This window comes from Carya illinoinensis, chromosome 8 (assembly GCF_018687715.1).
Source record: "Carya illinoinensis cultivar Pawnee chromosome 8, C.illinoinensisPawnee_v1, whole genome shotgun sequence".
Taxonomy (NCBI): Eukaryota; Viridiplantae; Streptophyta; class Magnoliopsida; order Fagales; family Juglandaceae; genus Carya; species Carya illinoinensis.
The window spans coordinates 28,072,298-28,091,984 of record NC_056759.1 but is presented as its reverse complement, the minus strand read 5'-3'; the positions used below and the strand labels follow the sequence as shown (position 1 = coordinate 28,091,984).

The 19,687-nt window shown below is 39.4% G+C and overlaps 2 protein-coding genes across 2 annotated transcripts; one reads left to right on the top strand and one right to left on the bottom strand.

Annotated features, from left to right (window-relative positions):
- The first annotated feature begins 5,287 nt into the window (after nt 1-5,287).
- Nucleotides 5,288-6,358, top strand: LOC122274570. Its single transcript, XM_043083598.1, has 3 exons — nt 5,288-5,600; nt 5,958-6,051; nt 6,214-6,358. Exons 1-3 carry the CDS (start codon nt 5,288-5,290, stop codon nt 6,356-6,358), a joined length of 552 nt encoding a protein of 183 aa, XP_042939532.1.
- Nucleotides 6,359-8,689: 2,331 nt separating this feature from the next.
- LOC122319292 (rRNA biogenesis protein RRP5-like) lies at nt 8,690-13,000 on the bottom strand. The gene is made up of 12 exons (XM_043137290.1): nt 12,706-13,000; nt 12,469-12,614; nt 12,231-12,314; nt 12,032-12,132; nt 11,716-11,869; nt 10,945-11,318; nt 10,658-10,834; nt 9,829-9,925; nt 9,593-9,748; nt 9,289-9,519; nt 9,123-9,206; nt 8,690-9,007 (listed from the first exon to the last, which is right to left on the bottom strand). Exons 1-12 carry the CDS (start codon nt 12,845-12,847, stop codon nt 8,897-8,899), a joined length of 1,857 nt encoding a protein of 618 aa, XP_042993224.1. The 5' UTR covers nt 12,848-13,000; the 3' UTR covers nt 8,690-8,896.
- Between the last annotated feature and the right edge of the window lie 6,687 nt (nt 13,001-19,687).

The following is a 19,687-nucleotide window of genomic DNA, read 5'->3' as shown; positions in this document are numbered from 1 at the left end:
TCAGCCCACATAGCCTCAAACTTAAAGCCAGACCCTCTAAAGTCCAACCTAGCATCAACCTGAGCTCTCAGTCGAATTACTAGGTGATCTGAGTATGCTATTGGAATGTGTTAAGCAGACCACATTGGAAAGAGGGAGTTCCATTCATTGTTGGCACAGAACCTATCCAAGCTTTCAAATATACTAATTCCTCCATCCTGCCTTCCACTCCACTAGGTAAATTGGGGGCCACAAAAGCCTAGGTCCGCTAGTTGGTAGTCATTAAGGACCTCTCTGAAGTCCTCCATTTGCCTCCCTGGTCTGCACCTTCCCCCTCTCTTTTCTCCCATATGTAATATTTCATTAAAGTCCTCTATTAAGAGCCAAGCACTTCATTGGGGTATGTTGATAGATCTTAATAGGACCAAGTTTCATGTCTTTTTGCAGCTTCAAGGTTGCCATACACTTTAATTAGGTACCAGGCCACCCCACTCTCCTCTTGTGGCTTAATTTGAGCATGGACATGGGATTTTGAATAATGGAGGATCTTCAGTTGGAGAGGGCTTCTCCACAATAGAGCAATGCCTCCCTCTCCTGCTTCATTACTTACTGCTAAGCAATTAGGAAAGCCTAAAGTGAACTTCAACTTTTCCATTATGCTAGTACTAAGTCTTGTCTCTTGCAGGAACAAGACTGTGTGATCTTCTCTTCGAACCATGTCTCAAAGCACTTGAACGCCTCATGGGTTCCCAAGCCCATGGGAGTTCCAACTGATGTAGCTCATTTGTCTTGGTGGGGTTGTTCAACAACCTCCACCATGTCTGTGTTGTAGTTATACTCATATTCACTCTCCTCAGTCTTAATGCATTTGTTCCTATCCCGAGTTGCACAGTCATTTGCAATTCGTTTGCTTCTCTTGGGAATAGGACTAGTGACTTGTTTATGTTTATTTGGCACACTTGAGGTTGCCCGTTCCAATCCTGAGGTGAAATGTTTAGCAAACAAGTTTCTTGCTCTTCTTGTCTACGTAGGATCCTTCTTGGGGTGTTGCAAGACTTCCATTTGATTAGCAATGAAATGTTCAAAGGAGTTAATCTAAGCCACAAGATCATTTGGGGCCTTGGGTCCTATTGTTCCTCTGTTACATGCCCCACTTGCAGGCGTAGGTGTGCTTGCTTCTGAGACTTTCCTTATTGGGTCCCTAGCCTCGCCTTTGAGCATGTCATAGGATGCATTTACAGTGTTTAAGGAGACAAGGTCTTTCCTAGTCAACTTTTCTTCACTATCATTTTTAGGAAAGATCTCTGACTTTGACAATCCCCCTACTTCCTGCATGTCATTTCTTGAGGCAGCTTTATGATCAGAGGTGGCAGGGGCTGTGACTGTCAACTAACAGCCTACTGTGCTTTTTGGTTCGCCCTTTTAAGGGTCGTCCCTATCCTCCATCTCTTCCCTCCATGGTTGTGACTGAGCAGGACCTTCAAATTCGAAACCTTCTCCATACCTTTTAGCTTGCAGATCACTGTCCCTGGTTGCTGGGGCTCTTAGCCAGGCCCCATATTGTTGGGTTCCTTCCCCCTTTGACACGTTTGAGCAGACTGAATGGTTGTGTTTGATAATGCTGCACTTGGAGCGCACTGATGGTAGTCTCTCGTACTTAAAATGCACCCAGTACTTCTTGCCCTCCACAATGAGAAAGGTACCTCATAGTAGAGCTTTGGTAAGATCCACCTCAACCCTTAGAGAGAAAACCTCACGAAGGAGGACACATGCCGCGTTTGTTATATTTTTATGTGTGGACTAGCATAGTCATAATGTGAGCCCGTAATGGACTAGGCTATTTAGTGAGCACTTGAGGAAGCCCTTACTCTCACCCCCACATATATATAAATGGATTTCTAGTTTAAACTACAAGTACCATTCCTCTCTCGGTAGGGGTTGCGCCTCCTATCTCTGTCTAGGTCTTCTGTGATTGATTATCTCTTTTGTGGATCTTGTTACTCAATATGGACAACGAGTTGTATGATCTGTATGCAAAGTTAACATTGACAGAACAAGAAGAGGAGGAATTACAAGTGGATTCACGTTTGATTGAAAATGTTCTACGGGAAAGCCCATGGAATTTCAATAAACAACTTGTGCCACTCCAAGAGTTTGATGGACGTCAGCAGGTTCATCAAGTCCGTATGCATGAGGCCTCTTTTTGGGTAAGAATTATCGATCTCCCTTTAATGGCAAGAAATCATTATGTGCGTAATCTCGTAGGAAGTGTTATAGCGATAGTGAAAGAAATCAATTTAGAGGTTGATGAACTGGAATGGGGTGAGTTCATGCAAGTTCGTGTTTGCTTGGACATCACAAAATTGTTGCTGCGTAGAAAGAAAATCAATGTAGGTCTAGATTTTCCCTGTTGGATTCGATTCCAATAAGAGAAAATTGCTTGACTTTTGTTATTGTTGTGGCTACTTTGGCCACGGCTATAAGGAGTGCGATCGATGACAGCAAAACCAAACTTTATACGAAGCAGAAGGATTCTCTTACGAATCATGGTTGCAGGAAGATTTCGCTGGTGCTTGAGGGTGGGAGAAGAAGCCACCAAGGAAGATACCTGAGCCGGTGGTGATGTCGGTAATGATAGACGTGGAAACAGTTTCTGTAGCTCAGCAAACAATCCCAATAATGGCAGCAGAGATTCAGAAGGATCAAGATAATTGTGCAATGGAAAATCAGGAGGCAAAACAGGTTGTTAATGAGTTAGCTCCTGTTGTGAATAGTAAGGAAAATTCAAATTCAAAGATAAGGAGTATGAAAGGGGATGGCAATGGAAGTTTGGGGAGTTGTGAAAGATCAGGAATGAGGTAGATTCAAAAAATAGTTATAACGGTTGACAAAGATGGATCAGATTCTCCTAAGTTGGGTCCAACTTCATTAACACCTTTTGCTGGGTTAGGTTGTATAGACTTTTCACCGGATCCAGGCCTGGGTCCTAAAATAACAAAAGATTCAAATTCTCGAGTTGGGAGAAGGGGTTCCCATAAACAAGTTACAGTTGGCCAAGTTTAAAAAGTTGAAGGAAGTATTTGGGGTAGGAGACATCAGGATGTTTTGAAAGATGAAGAAGAAAAGGAACCAGTTCAGAAGAAGCATAACACATGCCCATCATATAGGGTGAAAAATAATGTTGAGTTATCGGTGGAAATAATGGAATTTCCATGGGCTTGGAAACCCACATGGAATTTGGAACCTTCACGACCTTGTTGTGAAGGAAGATCCCAACATTCTGTTCATCCAGGAAACATGGCTTATAGTTTCCTAAATGAACAAATGCCAGTTATGACTTAGATTTTTAAATTACTTGGCTATTAATTGTGAGGGGCGTGGGGGGGGGGGGGGGTGGTGTTTGACTTTATTTTGGAAAACATATATAGATTTATCTATGTTGAAGTACTAAAAAAACCATATTCATGCTATAATTGCTGAAAATGAACAAGATGGGAGGAAGTGGTATCTTACAGGTATTTATGGTTTCCCCAAGGTGACTAATAGACACTATACTTGGGATCTTATGAGATTTGTTCAGTGTGATGAGGGCCTGGGGTGGTTATTAATTGGTGATTTTAATGAAATAGTACATCAATCTGAAAAGTGGGGTGGTGTGGATAGACCAAAATGGCAAATGAATAATTTTAGAGAAGCTATAAATGATTGTGGTGTGAGGAATTTAGGTTACCAGGGTAGTCCATATACCTGGTCTAATCGAAGAGGAGATTTTGAGTGTATTAGTGCTAGACTAGATAGGGCCTTGGCTAATGATATATGGTGTTTGACTAATCCGATAGCAACTATGGTACATGGTCTCATGGCTTACTCTGATCGCATTCCTTTGTGGGTGGGTACAACAAGAACTCAAACACGTATGATGGGTCAAAAACCTTTCATGTTTGAATCAATATGGGTAGGGGAGAAAGAATGTTCTAAACTTTTTAAAGATACATGGAGGGATAAAAGTGATGAGGGGGGCCTAAATTCCATGATGCATGTGATTCAAAAGTGTGGAGAGAAGCTGCAGAAATGGAACAAAACCAGCTTTGTTAATGTTCAATTTAAGATTGCTGAAGCTAAGAGATGATTACAGTATTTGCAAGAGAGAGATCCTGTTGGTCTAAATATTCAAGAAAATATACAAGCAAGGGAAGAAGTGAATAAATGGTTGGGAAGGGAAGAGGTGATGTGGCATCAGAGATCAAAAGCTATGTGGATTCAGGTTGGGGATCAAAACTCAAGCTACTTCCATTCTAGAGCATCTCACAGGAAGAAAAAGAACACAATCAAGCGATTGCAAGATGATCAAGGAAGTTGGAAAGAAGGAAAGGATATGGAAGATCTAATTGTGAATTAGTTTCAGCAACTCTTTTTAAGTTTAGATGTACGAGATCATGTTCAATCTATAGCCAGTGTCGATTCTAAAGTCACAACTCAGATGAATGATGAACTGTTAAAACCATACACGGTATAAGAGGTGCACCATGCTCTTACTCAAATGCATCCAACAAAGGCTCGAGGTCCTGATATCAAAAATATTGGAATACTATAGGACCTCCCTGTATCTAAGGCAGTGTTAGTTGCTCTTAACAATGGGGTTTTTCCTAAAGAATTAAATCATACATTCATCTGTCTTATTCCTAAGAAGCAAAACCCTTTTAAAGTAGCAGAATTTCACCCCATCAATTTGTGTAACGTCTTCTATAAGCTTATATCTAAGGTGGTAGCCAACAGATTGAAGCTCATTCTACCTTTGATAATTTCTGAATCTTAGTTAGCATTTGTGTCAGGAAGATTAATTATAGATAATGTCTTAGTGGCATAGGAGATTATTCATTTTCTAAGGCAAAAAAGAGCAGGTAAGAAAGGTTACATGTCTATTAAATTAGACATGGGCAAAGCTTATGACCGAGTTGAATGGGATGAATCAACTTGAGTATGTTTTTTGCTTCCTCAATCTCTTTTTTCTATTTTGCTGAATGGTTTGCCTAAAGGGCGTATCAAACCAAGTCGAGGGTTGAGACAAAGGGACCCTCTGTCCCCTTATCTGTTTCTCTTATGCACTGAGGGTCTTGTTAATTTGTTAAAACAAGCAGCAGTGGATTTTTTGGTTCCTGGTATTCAAATCTGTAGAGGGGCCCCTTATATAAACCACTTACTTTTTGCTAATGACAGTGTCATCTTCTGTAAAGTAGATCTGAATACTAATCTTGAATTACAAAGTTTGCTAAAGAGGTATGAACTGGCATCTAGATAGAAGTTTAATATGGACAAGACCAGCATGGTGTTTAGTAGAAATGTGAGTGATGATGAGAAAGATGAAATCAGAAATCTATGGGGAGGAAGTGCTATGCAGCAGTATGAAAAATATTTGGGTTTGCCTCCAATGACAGGAAGGAAAAAGTTCACGACTTTCTCTAAAATAAAGTCAAGGGTATGGAAGAAATTGCAATGTTGGAAGGCAAAACAACTTTCACAAGGAGGAAAGGAAGTGTTACTGAAGGCAGTGACTATTGCTATACCTACCTATGCCATGAGTTGCTTTAAACTACCTGATAGTCTTTTGAAAGATCTTGAAGGTTTGATGACTCAATTCTGGTGGGGTAGAACTGAGAAGAACAAAAAGATCCACTGGAAGAAAATGTGCAAATCCAAGTTTCAAGGGGGGTTAGGTTTCAAAGATCTCAAACTGTTTAATATAGCACTTCTTGCAAAACAAGGATGGAGGCTGGTGAATCAAAGAGATTCTCTGTTTTATCAAGTATTTAAAGCAAGATATTTTCCCAAAACAGATTTTTTGACTTTTAAACTTGGTTACAATCCCTCCTATGCTTGGGAAGGCATTTAGGAAGCAAGAACTCTTTTAATGTATGGCTGTTAAAAGAAAGTGGGTGATGGAAAGACAATAAGCATTTGGCATGATCCATGGATTTCAGGTTGTAGAAATTTGATTCACGAGCTACATACAGTGGAAAGGGATGAAGGAATACCTGAAACTGTGGATTCTCTTATTAGCTTGGAAACCAGATGGTAGGACACTCAAAAAGTACGAGCTCTCTTCCATCCAATTTTAGCTTAAAAGATTCTGAAGATTGTGATTTCTCCAGTGGGGTATGAAGACAAGTGTATGTGGACTAAAGAGAAGAGTGGTTAGTTCAGTGTTCAAAGTGCCCATAAATTGTTGCAAAACAGTTATAATAGTTCAGAAGGCGAGAGCTCTAATAGCAATAATCTTAACAGACTTTGGAAATCAATTTGGAAGATAAAGTTACCACTAAAATCAAGATCTTTGCATGGAAACTGTGCAAAGATTGCTTACTTGCTTAAATCTGATTAAGAAACATGTAGACATTGATCCTAAGTGTAGTATGTGTTCTAAGCAAAATGAGGATTTAGGGAATGCTATTGTATATTCTTACGAGCTGTTTGAATTTTGGAAATGTCATCTACCTCTGCTGTTTGATATCTCAAGACCTCTTTATTTTATTGATTTAGTCCAACATGTGCTGAATAGAGGTACTACAGAGGAGCTGCAGAAGTTCTTTTTAATAGCATGGGGATTTTGGTTTAGGACAAATAAAAAGATACATGATGCAGTTTTACTTGCTCTTAAAAAGGTTGTTGATCATGCTATTTTAGTACAGACTTGTTATAATTCCTTCTCACAACAGAAAAGCACAAACTAGATCAAACATAGCTGCCATTGGAATTCCCCTCCTATAGGTTTTCTCGAACTTAATGTTGATGGAGCTTTGTTCTTTGATCAAAAGAAAGCAGGATTGGTGCTATGCTCCGAGATGACAAAGGGGACATTATCTTTGCTACTGCTAAGGTGGAGTTTCATATTGAAGAGCCTAATACAATTGAGTTGGTGGCAGTATTAAGGGGTCTACAATTATGCCTTTAGTCTAGTATCACAAAGTTACTGGTGGAATTAGATTGCAAGCTGTTAGCGGATGAGCTGCAACAAGAGCCCTCACAAGCTGCATCACGGCTAGGAAACTTGCTCTTAGAAGTCAAAGGGTTGATGTCTTATTTTGATGTTTGTTCATGTTAGTATGTTAATCGTTTAGGGAACAGTGTTGCTCACAAGTTAGCTAGAATGGCTTGGAATGATGATGACTTGATTGTATGGGAGGATTCCGTACCTAAGTCTATTGCCCAAGTTATTTGGGTTGAAAAGATTTCTTGTTATCTTTGATGCGATACATGAAAGCCTTCTTATCCAAAAAAAAAATGGAGTTGGCTCATTAGACTCCATTGAGAGCTATTTTGCGTCACAAAGGGAAGATGGTAAAAGTATTCTCAATACACAAAAACCCCATATCATTTGGAATACACAAATGGAGGAGGTATGCTTTCTTTTGTTTAGTTTATGCATGCTATGATAATAGACAGATGTGATCTTATTTTTAAATATTTCATCATTATATCCATACAAGGAAGGGCTTCCCAAGGCACAAAACCGAAAACACCAAAGAGGGAGGTGGGACCTCCCTCCCTCCCATCTCTCCGTTTGTTTGTTTTTCCTTTTTTTGTTATGTTTGCTTAGGTACTTCAAATAAGGCTTGAGGGGCTGTTTAATGGTGGCTTAAGGGCATTTTTTTGGTGTGTCTCTCGCTCAGTGGCTAAGTAACCACATCTGCTCCAACAACATGTGCTAGGTTTGTGTGGCCGTGTTGGTTAAGCATGAGCCTTGGATTCTATGGGGGCAGAGGAGCCCTGTTTTCTTTAAGGAAAACAGAGGTCAGCCAATTCACGTTAATATATCTCCCAAGTGGTCCGATACGAGCCCTCTACCATGGATGAGAATGGCGGCATGAGCAGATCGGCATGAGCAGGAAAACAGAGCCAAACCAAAGCTTAACCAACAAGACTAGTAGCCTGTGCGGTGGACCAAGAAGCATGCACATCGGACTAGAGTGGATTCTTTTTCCTGCACAACGACGATCCGTGTCCAGTGCATCGTCGGGGGTAAGTTTGGTTGAGAGACAACGGATTTAGGGACGGCTTTCATGCGAAGGCTCATGCTCTTGCATTGGTGGAAGGGACCTTGTAGAGGAAGATGCAAAGGAAAAAAGAAGAAGAAGGGCAGGGACCTTGAGGAGGAAGATGCAAAAGGCAAAAAGAAGAAGAAGGGCAGCGACGCAAAAAGAAAATGATGAAACCCTAAGGGTTGAGCCCACTTTCATACAGACTGGGTTTTTTTTTTTACTTAGATAGGGCCCATTTGTATTTATAGCCCTCAACTTTTTGGTCATATTTTCTGTATATTTTTAGGCTGTTGGTTTCTTCTAGTTTTTTTAAAAGAAAAAAAAAAAGGCTATTGGACTTATGTCCATAGCACTAGTGTCTCACTCCTCCTTTAGAGAAAGGTGAGTGATAGTCTCACTCTTCCTTTTGGAATAAGGTAGGTGATTGTACTGCTCTTGGGAGGATGGAGTGTGTTAGTATCTTTCTTTTTTTGGAAGAGAGGTCACTTAATTCTGTTTTAACAGAACGTTTTCTCTATTGACTGTTGTTATGAGAGTTTATAGAAGTTAAGACAATGTCCGTCACAAAAAAATTTGTGATCGGAAGAGCCCCTAACAGATGAGTAGTCTGACTGATAATCTGAGTTTTTTTCTTTATATTGATTAGTCATAGCTGTAACTTCGGTTTCATTTCGAAAAGTCACATCCCTATTTCAATTTTCAAACAGTCATCACTTTTGTACATGAGTCAATATTTTCTTAAAAAATATAAATATTCCAGCCAACAAACAGACAACTAGAAGTCTAGAACATTTGAACCAGAATACGCATTACGCTCATAAAAACCTAACTATTCGAATAGAGAACATCCGCCAATCAAAGTTCAGATCGGAAGAAAAAAATTAGGCCAGGTTGCTCTGACGTATGTACTCCATTGCCTGCCTTTTTACATATTCGATTCTTTCTTCATCACCCTTAGAATTCTCGTATTTAAGAAACTTATTGAATAAGAACTGCAAATCAAGACAACGAAACACCCATGTAAGAACTATATATATATATATATATATAAGAAAAGACCATTATTTTAGCTTCAAGGATGATAATATATATATAAATTGTACACACGTTCATGTTTCCATTCTTGAGGTTCAAACTGATTGCCCTCTCAAAGAGTTGACGTATCATATCCACATCTCCAAGTCGAATCTCCTGCCAAGTTTGACAGAAGAATGTCAAGTAAGACATGATGATCAAATAAAAAAGGATAGTAAACATTGATAAGGATCTTTACTTGATCGAGATAAACGCTCCACAAATCTGTTCTCTTTGGGCTCTCGCGCAGAATTTTTTCAAACATGGATCTTCCTCTATCAGGAACACCGCATTTGAATTCAAGTATAGCAGTCTGTTTGATAAAGTCGATATGCTCTTTGCGGGGAAGGCTTAATAAGGCACGACTTACAACAGGCTGAACCTCGTCCTGTTGTTGCTTCAAGGTCCTTTGTACCCGTCTTAACCAAACCTAAAATTCCATAGAATATGTAACTTGATATTTTGATAAAGGAAAGAAAATGATTGAGGGACAATACAAGTACCTGGCAGGAATGCTTGAACTTCTTGATCATTTTGTCAAGAAGCTCATCAGCCAATTTATGTTGCTCAGTCCTTTCATACATTCCCAGAAGTGCTAGATAAACCTTTTCTGGATCATTATACTGCAAAGCTCTCTGGAATACTTTCATAACAGCTTCCTGAAGAGAGACACCAATTAATAAAACTCAATTCGAGGACAGTGACGATGAAAGAAAGAAAAAAGCGTATTTTCTAGTACCTGTGGAGGATTTCCGTATTTATTTTCCAAATTAATATATGCCACCCAAATATTGAACTTCTCGTTCTCTTCTCGGAAGTTTATTGTGTTCAAGGCCCTTCAAAAAGCAAACAGCAACATCATAGTCAAAGTCTGCAAAACATATTTTTAGAAACACAATATCCTACCATGCACTGCTAGAAAACATCATTGCTGTTGCTGTTGGAAGCTAAGCAGCTTTCGTCAAGCCAAGAAAGTGCCATGTGAGATAGAGACCATTACCATGCAATGCAAAAAGCCCAGCCCATTAGAATATCTATAAATGTATTTAAAAAGCAGTTCCCATGAAAAAACCAGCAGTCAGTGGCAAATGTGCAATCTTAGCAGATAATGAGGCTTTCTGTTATAAACATGACTAGTTGATACATGGAAGTCTTATGAACCTGGAGGTCCATATCCTTTCTTTTGTAACACAGGTCGATTCCAATTAAACCCAGCAGAAGTAACTATATGGCAGACCCATTATACTAGTTCAAGGGGAGTGGGGAATCCATGGTTGACCTATAAGAGGGCAGGGTCAAGTAGGGGTACCTCCAATAGCAAAGATAGTAATATAGAGTTGCAAATAAAGTAAGAGTAATGCTACATATAGTCACTTTTGCATACTCCCCGCACTCCACTGATGTGATTGGCTGCATCAATTTTTTTTTTTAATACACAACCAATCACAACAATGGAATGTACAAAAGAGTATGCAAAAGTGATTGTATATAAAATTTTTGATAAAGTAATTGCATATGGGGGCAGCAGCCAGAATAAAAAAGTAAGAAGCAAATAGCTCATATAATACCTTTCAGCAATAAAACGGGCTTTCTTGGCATCAGCCATAGAGAGCATGAAAGCCATGTACTTTATCCAAACAAAACTGCTATTAGGAGAGCTTCTAACCACTTTTTCAAATTCATCAGCAGTTCTTGGTATATCATTCTTCACTAGTCTTTCCTCAGCAGCCCTAATTTCTTGCTCTCTGCTCAGTTTATTTTCCAAGTTAAAATGAATGGAAACATGAAAAATATAGCACTAATCCTTACAAAAACCAATTGACCAAAAACTGGAAAGTGTAAAAATTGTAATGACCTCTCTTTCTTTGCCTTTTTATTTGCTTTTTTCTTGTTCCTTTCATTTACAGTGCCTGCCTCATCAATATTCCCTTGATCTTGACCTACTAACTTATCCATATTGGGATCAATGTCATCAAGACTGATGTCAAGTGGAGGAATGGAAGCCCTCAATTGTGCTTGCGCAAGAATTGGGCAGTCTCCATTTTCACCTTCAGTATCCATATTCTGATCCCCTAGTAAACTGCCACCAGGAAACGTTAGCAACTCAGTAAAATCATTATCTCTAATGCTTTCATCAGGCTCTTGTTGTGAGGGTAGTTGTAAATCAATCGTGTCCCCCATATAAGAATCTTTCATCCCAAGAGATATTCGGTGTCTTTGTTCATCCACCTGAGATAGAGGGCAAAATACATAAGAAAATCAATCTATGAAATTACTGGCCAAGTAAGAAAAACATCCTAATGATATTGGTGATGTTGTCAAATCATTCAGTTGCATGAGGTTGATACAACCCACTGACTGCCAATCAAAACTACCAATGATTCAAAGATAATCCAAAGTATTGTATCTCTTTCCCCACTTTAAAAACTCTTAACAATTCTTCAAAAACAATATGTTCACCTTTAATATCTTCGCTGTCACTCTCTCCCCTAAGAGCTAGTAGTTACAAACCAACCATTGAAAAGAAAAGAAAGTTGTAACTCGTGTGAATTTTTTAGGCGACTAAATTCAGCAGTAATTATAAAGAATATGATTAGAATATCACAAAATACTCTGAATTATCTACCTCCGCATGACCCAGTGATCCCACTTTAAAGCTAGACTTCTTTCTGGCTCTTTTTGAACTGGATGCCTCACTGGCCTGACTCATCTTATTAAGAAACAAAAGCAACCTCCCAAACGTTGAAGGGCTTGGACGAGCAATAACAGTGGCAATGACGCTACACCAAGAAAAAGAACTCACATTACTTCTTTAAATTACAGAGATTATGTAAACAGAGGATAATAAAGTTTTGGAAGAGACAATGACCAATTTGTGTGGTCCTATGGATGAAAAAAAAAAAAGTAGCTTTAAATTATTAACGATCAAAATTAAATTTTACCTTTGTCCATTCAGAAATTGTTTCTGAGGGAACTTTTGACTGTTATAGTCAGATAACGATGCATATCCTACGGCATGATCACATTCTGGTACTGAAAGGACCTGCACTGGGCACAATGCATTTCAGAAACATAAGAGCTTAAAAATACATGTGAACAATTTTACCTAGCTACCAACACAAACAATAATCAAACACTTGCCAAGTAATTCTCTTTCACAATTTCCACAATTGCAGTTACTGTTTGATGCATTTCCAAGTCCATGGATGGTTCTTTTCTGCGTTTCTGAAACCATAATGGTAAATGTTAGGTCAAAATAAGCAAGACAATATAAATAATCACATAAAAACCTTACATAAAAGAAAGAAGATACACCTATACCACACCAGACTCAAAAGTTAAAAAGTGACCCTAGATGAAAAGCAGAGAATTTGATGACCTTATGAGATTGGTTTTTTAAACTTCTTCCTCTGGATTCACCAAAAAATTCTGGCTTTAGAGATAAATCAACTAGGCGTTCTGCCACGGCAACATCAAGAACTACGGCTTGAACTAGTGAGCCTGTTGCCACAGTGGTTCCCCCTACTGTAAACATTATATTGCAAAGATAAGAAATTGGTAGACGACAACAATAATTCAACAAAATAATCGAAACTTAAGGAGAAGATCATCTCACATTGATAGCGGGTAATGAAACCAAAAACGTCCCCATACTTCTCAAAGCTGACAACAACTCCAACATCCTTTATCTCCTGAATTTTTCCCTCGATGACACTGCCAATGCTGATTCCTTCAATCCACTTCAACTCAGAAGCCATGGAATCCCGTGATTGCAACCTGTCAACCTGGATAAGGAATACGGCCAAGGCTTAGAAAAATTATAGTATCTATCAGGTTTCCTATGTCACACCGCGCTCTCCCAAGATTAATAACCAAGCTGTCACTTTTATGAAATCCAGGAACTGGAGTGTACTACCGATTTAGATCTCTGCTTTACCTTCTTGGACCAAATCCTATCTTGTAGTTTCATTCTGCTAAAAATCCTCACCTGAAAAGATTAAAATATAAAAATATATAAAAATAAATCGAATATTTAATAAACAATTTCCAAAATGTAGTCTAACTTTTTATCGCCCAAACTCTCATAAATTCATGTACCCAATTAAACCCACAGAACATAAGTCCGAACCGGCCCATTTAAAATTGCAAAACCTATGACACGATATGTCGTGCAAGCCCGTACACTCATAGCCTCTAACTCAAGGCTTAATGACGTGAACTTGTGTGACTGAAGGTGGGGGACGTAACGGTGGTTCACGGTGGCTCAAAACTGGCCAAGCTAGGCGCTAGCTAGAGAGAGAAATAGGGGAGAGGGAGAGAGAGAGAGAGAGAGCTTGACCGAGAGATAGAGAGAAGGTCTACGCACCGTGCAACGTTTGTGGACTGCGGACAATTGTGCTGGACGTCGACTGGGCGGCGCCCAATGCTGGACACTCACTTTCTGGCGAGTAGCGGTGGCCAGGCAGTGCAACGGTGAACGTGGGAGGTGTTTTCGAGCTGTTTGGAGCGGTACAGGAGCTGTGGGCACGTTGGGTCGTCGCTGCCGCGTCACACGTACACTGCTTGCGTCGGTGGTTTCCTACCTCGGTTGTGGCTGGGCTCGAGATGGGTCTCTTGGGTTCGATGGTGGAAGTCTGGGAGGAGTTTAATCGTGGGAGGCTGCTCTGTTTTGAGGTTGGAAAACAGAGGACTTTCGTTGGTTGTTTACGGTGGAGGGAGGGGGTGTGTCTTGGCGACAGTAGCTGGGTAGCGTGGGCCACGGTGTGGACTTGTGGTGGCTTAAGGATGAGGAGACTTATGGTGGTGGGGACTTACGGTGGGATTCCCGACAGCTTTGGCTGGCTTTCCTGCAGTTCGGTGTTGCCGGCCGTAGAGGAGTATCCAACGGCTGCTTTCCAGTGGCTGTGACGCCGGTCTGGTTGTGGAGTCTTTTGTAAAGGAAGGGTGCGGCAGCAACGTGGGGCTTGGCAGTGGGGCTTTCCCACGGTGGTGCAGCGGCTGCGTGGTTTCCGAAACTAGGAGGGGGTCTGTTTGGACGTACGGCGGTGGCTTGGTTCACGTGGCTTGGAGGTGCTCTGCGTGAATGATTGTGGCTGCCGGTGAGGTCCCTTGGAGGCTGCGGCGTGCTGAAGGTATAAATTAGATATATAACTAAAACTAGGGCTTAAGCGTTTGAAGAAGAAGAAGATGCACGTATAGTGCATGGGGCTGAATATATATATATATATATATATAATGCAGTCGGGTTTGAGAAAATTTAAGGCGAAGAGGACAGTAATTCTAGTTTGATTGAAATTGAACACCTCCATGAAGTTGGAGATAAAAATAAACTGGTCTTGGTTCTCGTGGGTGCGGGTTAATTTCTTCGGTAAATATTAATTGGGCTTTAATTTAGTGGATGGTTGGAGTTGCATAGAAAATATTATTTTTAATTTAAAATTTATAGTTTAGAGCTTAAAGCAATAAATTCTATTATTAAAAAGTTATTTATTATTTAGGATCCATATGTCTATAGCACTTTTAAACATAGTAATTTGTTTGGAAATAAATTTAAAAAGTACTTTTTGATATAAAAATGATATAAAAGGGCATATACTTGATAAAAATAAAATATTATAATAAAATAATAACAAATATAGTCTAATAGATTTTTCAATACTTATAATGAAAAAGAAAATTTCTTTAACGATGCATAAGTGATAGGAGAAGAATGAAAAATATTGATGGGCAAAGTCTTGAGTAGATTATACGTGAATAATAAAAAATATAGATTGGCAAAGTTGTCATTGTACTAAAATGATGAGGGTCATTTCGTAATGTACATAGCACGGTAAAATAGGGATTACTTTTTCTAAAGTGCTTCTCACAAAACGCATCACTTTGGTACTTTTGTTGAAACGTAGTTTTCTGTTTTTTCTTAATTTAGAAGTACTTTAATGTAAAACTACCAAACGGATAAATTTTGTCATATAAGCACTTTATACCGTTCTACCACACTTTTTAGACCTCCAACCGCAATTCCAAACATACCCTTAATTATTGAAACTAATAAAAACTATTAATCCACCCTAATAAATTTTCGATCCGTGATCTATTTAAAACTATCCAATAAATCTTAATTGGGATTTTCAAAAATATTTGCCCATTATTACCATCCAAAATTATCCACTAAATCTCAACGGAAATTATTAAAATTTCTATTCAAACCTTAATAATTCGTTCGTGAGATTATTTAATATGATCCATTAAATATAACTTAAACCCAGTAAAATTATCCTTATTCAATTTCTAATAACATATAGTCGGGTTGTTACATCCCAAAAGGGTAAATGGTAGGAGTGAGCATCGACATAGTCGGAGTCAAATTCTCTTAAATTTGACTTCAACTCCGACTTTATTGGTTCAAATTTGTATTCCGACTTTGACACCAACTTCGACTTGTGTATATTTTGATTAGACTTCGACTTTGATTTGTCAGAGAGGAGTCAGATTTGAGTTTTTTTAGCTTGATATTTGGGCCACTTTTAGAAAAGAATTTTTTGTGGACTTTCAAATTTTAGTTTCTTCAAAAATTAAAAACTAAAACTAAATCATTCACTACTAATCTACTTTTATACTTATTATCTAACTTATTTTTATATTTGACTATAGTGCCTAATTACATTTGATCATACTATAGTATTACATATTATTTCTAATGGCTAATTGCATGTTATTATATTATAGTATTATGTGTTATTAACTTATTATATTTATAATTTTTTCTATACTAGTGTCTAACTTATTTCTATGCTAGAATTATATTATAGTGTCTAATTACATGTTATTATATTATAGTATTACATGTTATTATATTATACTAATGTCTAACTTATTTATACACTAGGCTTATTTTTAGGGTCTAATTACATGTTATTATACTTTAGTAAATTAATATTATGCATTATTAATTTATTATACTAGACTTCTTAGTTATTTCTATATCAGTGTCTAATTTATTTCTATGCAAGACTTATACTACAGTGTTTAATTACATATTATTTTACTAATGCCTAACTTAATTATATATTAGACTTTCTAGTGTCTAATTACATATTATTATACTTTAGTAAATTAATATTATGTGTTATTAACTTAATACTAGGCTAATTTCAATATTAGTGCCTAACTTATTTCTATACTTGATTTATGCTAGTAATATAATGATGTTTACATATACCAAACTATTATTAATTTATTTACTTTATAGTATAAGTATATCATTTTATAGTAACTAACTCATACTAGTATATTATTTAGTTTAACTACTTAAGTTATAGTTATATGAGTATATAAATATACTAGTATATATGATAAATATATAAATAAATACATATTTTTATAACATATGTGCAATATCGAAGTCAGATTTGGAGGGCAGAGTCAGAGCATAACGTTGGATTCAAATTGGATCAGAATCAGAATTGGTCCAGTGACACATTTGACTCCGACTGAAAATTAAAGAAAGGTTGTGTCCACGATGTCCACTCAGGCTAAGATCTCAAGTTCTACCCCACTGAACGGGCCTTTATGTTCTATCCCGCCTGCTAGGCCCTCAAGTTTTACCTCGCCGGCCTCCTGGGAATCGAAAAGGGAATTTAGCTAGGATAAGGCCGATCTTGAGACTACCTTCTTCGACTCAGCTTCAAGGGAATTTTGCAAGCTTCTCCTTTCAGGGATGTCCCAAAGGTGGCTGACTCATTGGAACATGAGCCAATAGCCAAAGCAGGAACTCCCATGGTGGCGACTTCAGGAGCGACTGCCCATCAGGGGTGTGGTGGTAGCCCAACTCTCATATTGTTGGTGGAGCTAAGTGATGACAGGGTTTCTATCCCTTCTTCGCATTTCAGTCAAACCTCTGAGCTAGAGATTTTATTGTTTTCCATTCTAGAAGAACCATTTCCCAACATCTTGCTTTCTGGCAGCACCGAGGTCTAACTAATGGAAATGTCTGTCGTGGCTGATTAGGCAACTTCTCTTAGCGTCACGGGTGCTACTATACTAGGATTTTTCGAGAACCCCATTTCTAACATGGAGGTCACACTGGAGTCACGGAAGTCTCCTGTCACAGGAGAAGCAGCCTTAGTAGCAGGGGATGTCAGGTTTGGGGCATTTGTGCCAGAGGGGAAGGTCACCCTAGGGGCATCACCGGGGGTGCTATTTGAGGAGATGACAATGCCGGATGCTTCAGGTCTACCAGGGGCGGGTCTGGCATAGTCAATTCATCTAACTTCCCAACCCAATCTTTCGTCGAACCTCTTTGGCAACTGGGAAGTGTCGCCTCTTCTTTTTCGTGCATGTGGCAGCAATCTCGAGGTGACAGGGCTGGGCTTTGATAGGGCGCTAGCTGAGACTATCAAATGGGAAGCCGACAAGTTAAGGGGGCTATTCTCGTAGGTACAATAGTTGCTATTCGTTTCCTAGCATATTTTCACTTTTTATGGAAGGAAAAATATACACAGCAGCCTCACACTTTTTCACACCATTGAAAAATGTGAATTTACTATTTTACCCTCTTCTATTTTACATTTAAAAAATGATGGTGTGTTGGGTGTGAGGCTGCTGTGTAGCAGTTCTCTTTATGGAATGCTATCATATTTTGCTTGCTCTTCATTTCTACAATAGTGCCCTGGGACTAGAGTTTACCTATAAAGGGACTCAATGGACTTGGTCCCCAACTTATGCATCACGGCTAGTTAAGGAACTCGATGGGTTTTCCGCGAGGGTGGGGAACCCAAGTCGAGGGACTCCTCGCGGAAAACCCAAGTTGAGGGACTTAGTCCCGACTTCTGCATTGCGACGAGTCAAGGGACTCGTATTGTTTTTTGTAAGGGTTGGGGAATCCAAGTCGAGGGACTTGGTCCTGACTTCTGCATCGTGGCCAGTTAAGGGACTCGTATGGTTTTCTGCCAAGGTCGGGGAACCTAAATCAAGGGACTTGGTCCCAACTTCTTTGTCTTAGCAAATCAAGGGACTCGAGTGGTTTTCCACGAGGGATAGGGAACCCAAATCAAGGGACTTGGTCTCGACTTTTGCATCGTAGTGAGTTAAGGGACTTGTATGTTTTGCAGCAAGGATCAAGGAAGTCGAGGGACTTGGTCCTGGCTTTTGCATTGAGGATAGTCAAGTGACAAGAGGAGTTTCCTACTAGGGTGAGGGAAACCAAATCGAGGGACTTGGTCTTGACTTCTTAGTCATGGTGAGTCAAGGGACTCGTATGATTTTTCGCGATGGTCGGGGAACCTAAGTTGAGGGACATGGTTTTGAATTCTGCGTCGTGACGAGTCAGGGGACTTGTATGGTTTTCCTCGAGGGTCAATGAACCCAATTCGAGGGACTTGGTCCTAACTTTTGTGTCACTGCAAGTAAAAGGACTCAAGGGGTTTTTCGTGAGGGTCGGGAACCCAAGTTGAAGGACTTGGTCCCGACTTCTGCATCACGGCAAGTCACGGGATTTGCTAAAGAAAATAGTATGGAGAAACACATTGATATTCATATATCAAAATTTGTGCTAGTACATTTCTCGGTCTTGGTCCTACGGAATTTTTTTTCAAATGTTCTACATTCCACAGGTGTGGTAACCATGTTCTTTGCCATCTTTCAAACAATATGACCCTAGTTGGTTGGTGGCTATAACCACGAACGACCCTTCCCACCGAGGTGCTTGCTTCCCTCTTATTGTGTGGTCACTCCAGTCTCCTTTAGTACTAAGTCCCACTTTAAAGGATCTAGGCCTTACACACTTGATGAAATATTGTTTACTTTCCTCTGGCTCGTTGTTGTTTGTATCTTGGTCTCTTGCCTTTTTTCATTTAGTAAGTCCAACTGTTCTCTCAACATTTCCTCGTTGGAGCCTAGGTTGAAGTGTTGAATCCTGTACATCGGGACCCTGATCTCAATGGGAATCACAGCCTCTCTTCCATACATCAGGCAGAAATGCATCTCTCCCGTGGGTGTTTGAACTGTGGTTTGGTATGCCCATAAGACCCCTGGCAGCTCTTTTGCCCAAGCCTCTCTTCTATTCGCCAGTTTCTTCTTCAAGATCACCAGTAGAGTCTTGTTGGTTGCCTCGACCTACCTTTTGGATTGCAGGTGGCCTGAGGATGAGTACTTGATGTCAGAGATCAGGCTTCCTGCCTGATGTCAGAGATCAGGCTTCTCAGGATGCCAAATCTGAAAATCACAGATTTCGACAAAAATCCTGTGACAGCACTCACTGTTATAGTTGCCAATGCTTTTTGCCTCAACCCACTTTGTGAAGTAATCCATGCCGATGACCACAGATTTTGCTCCTCCCTTGCTCATAGGCAAGGGATCGACCAAGTCCACTCTCCATTGCACAAAGGGCCACAATGACATGATCGATGTCAGCTCTTCTAGCTGGCAGTGAGGTATTGGTGAGTGCACATGGCATCTCGGGCACTTTCTGATAGGTAGACTCACTTCCACAATGCTAAAACCAATTATTAACAAAATAAAAAAGAAGTTAACAAGTTGGAAACGTAGCCTTCTTTCTGCAGGAGGACGTTTAATTTTATTGAAGCATATTCTTAATAGTA

Bases quoted from the DNA above. Each gene is read 5' to 3' on its own strand.
- LOC122319292 (XM_043137290.1), bottom strand. From the start codon at position 12,847: ATGGCTTCTGAGTTGAAGTGGATTGAAGGAATCAGCATTGGCAGTGTC. The intron at 12,133-12,230 runs GCAAGTGTTTGA...TGCCCAGTGCAG, and splicing joins TTGTGAAAGAGAATTACTTG to GTCCTTTCAGTACCAGAATG. The intron at 9,749-9,828 runs GTACTAGAAAAT...GTCTCTCTTCAG, and splicing joins AATACGGAAATCCTCCACAG to GAAGCTGTTATGAAAGTATT.
- LOC122274570 (XM_043083598.1), top strand. From the start codon at position 5,288: ATGGACAAGACCAGCATGGTGTTTAGTAGAAATGTGAGTGATGATGAG. The intron at 5,601-5,957 runs GTTTGATGACTC...CATGGATTTCAG, and splicing joins TCTTTTGAAAGATCTTGAAG to GTTGTAGAAATTTGATTCAC. The intron at 6,052-6,213 runs GTAGGACACTCA...GTTGCAAAACAG, and splicing joins ATTAGCTTGGAAACCAGATG to TTATAATAGTTCAGAAGGCG.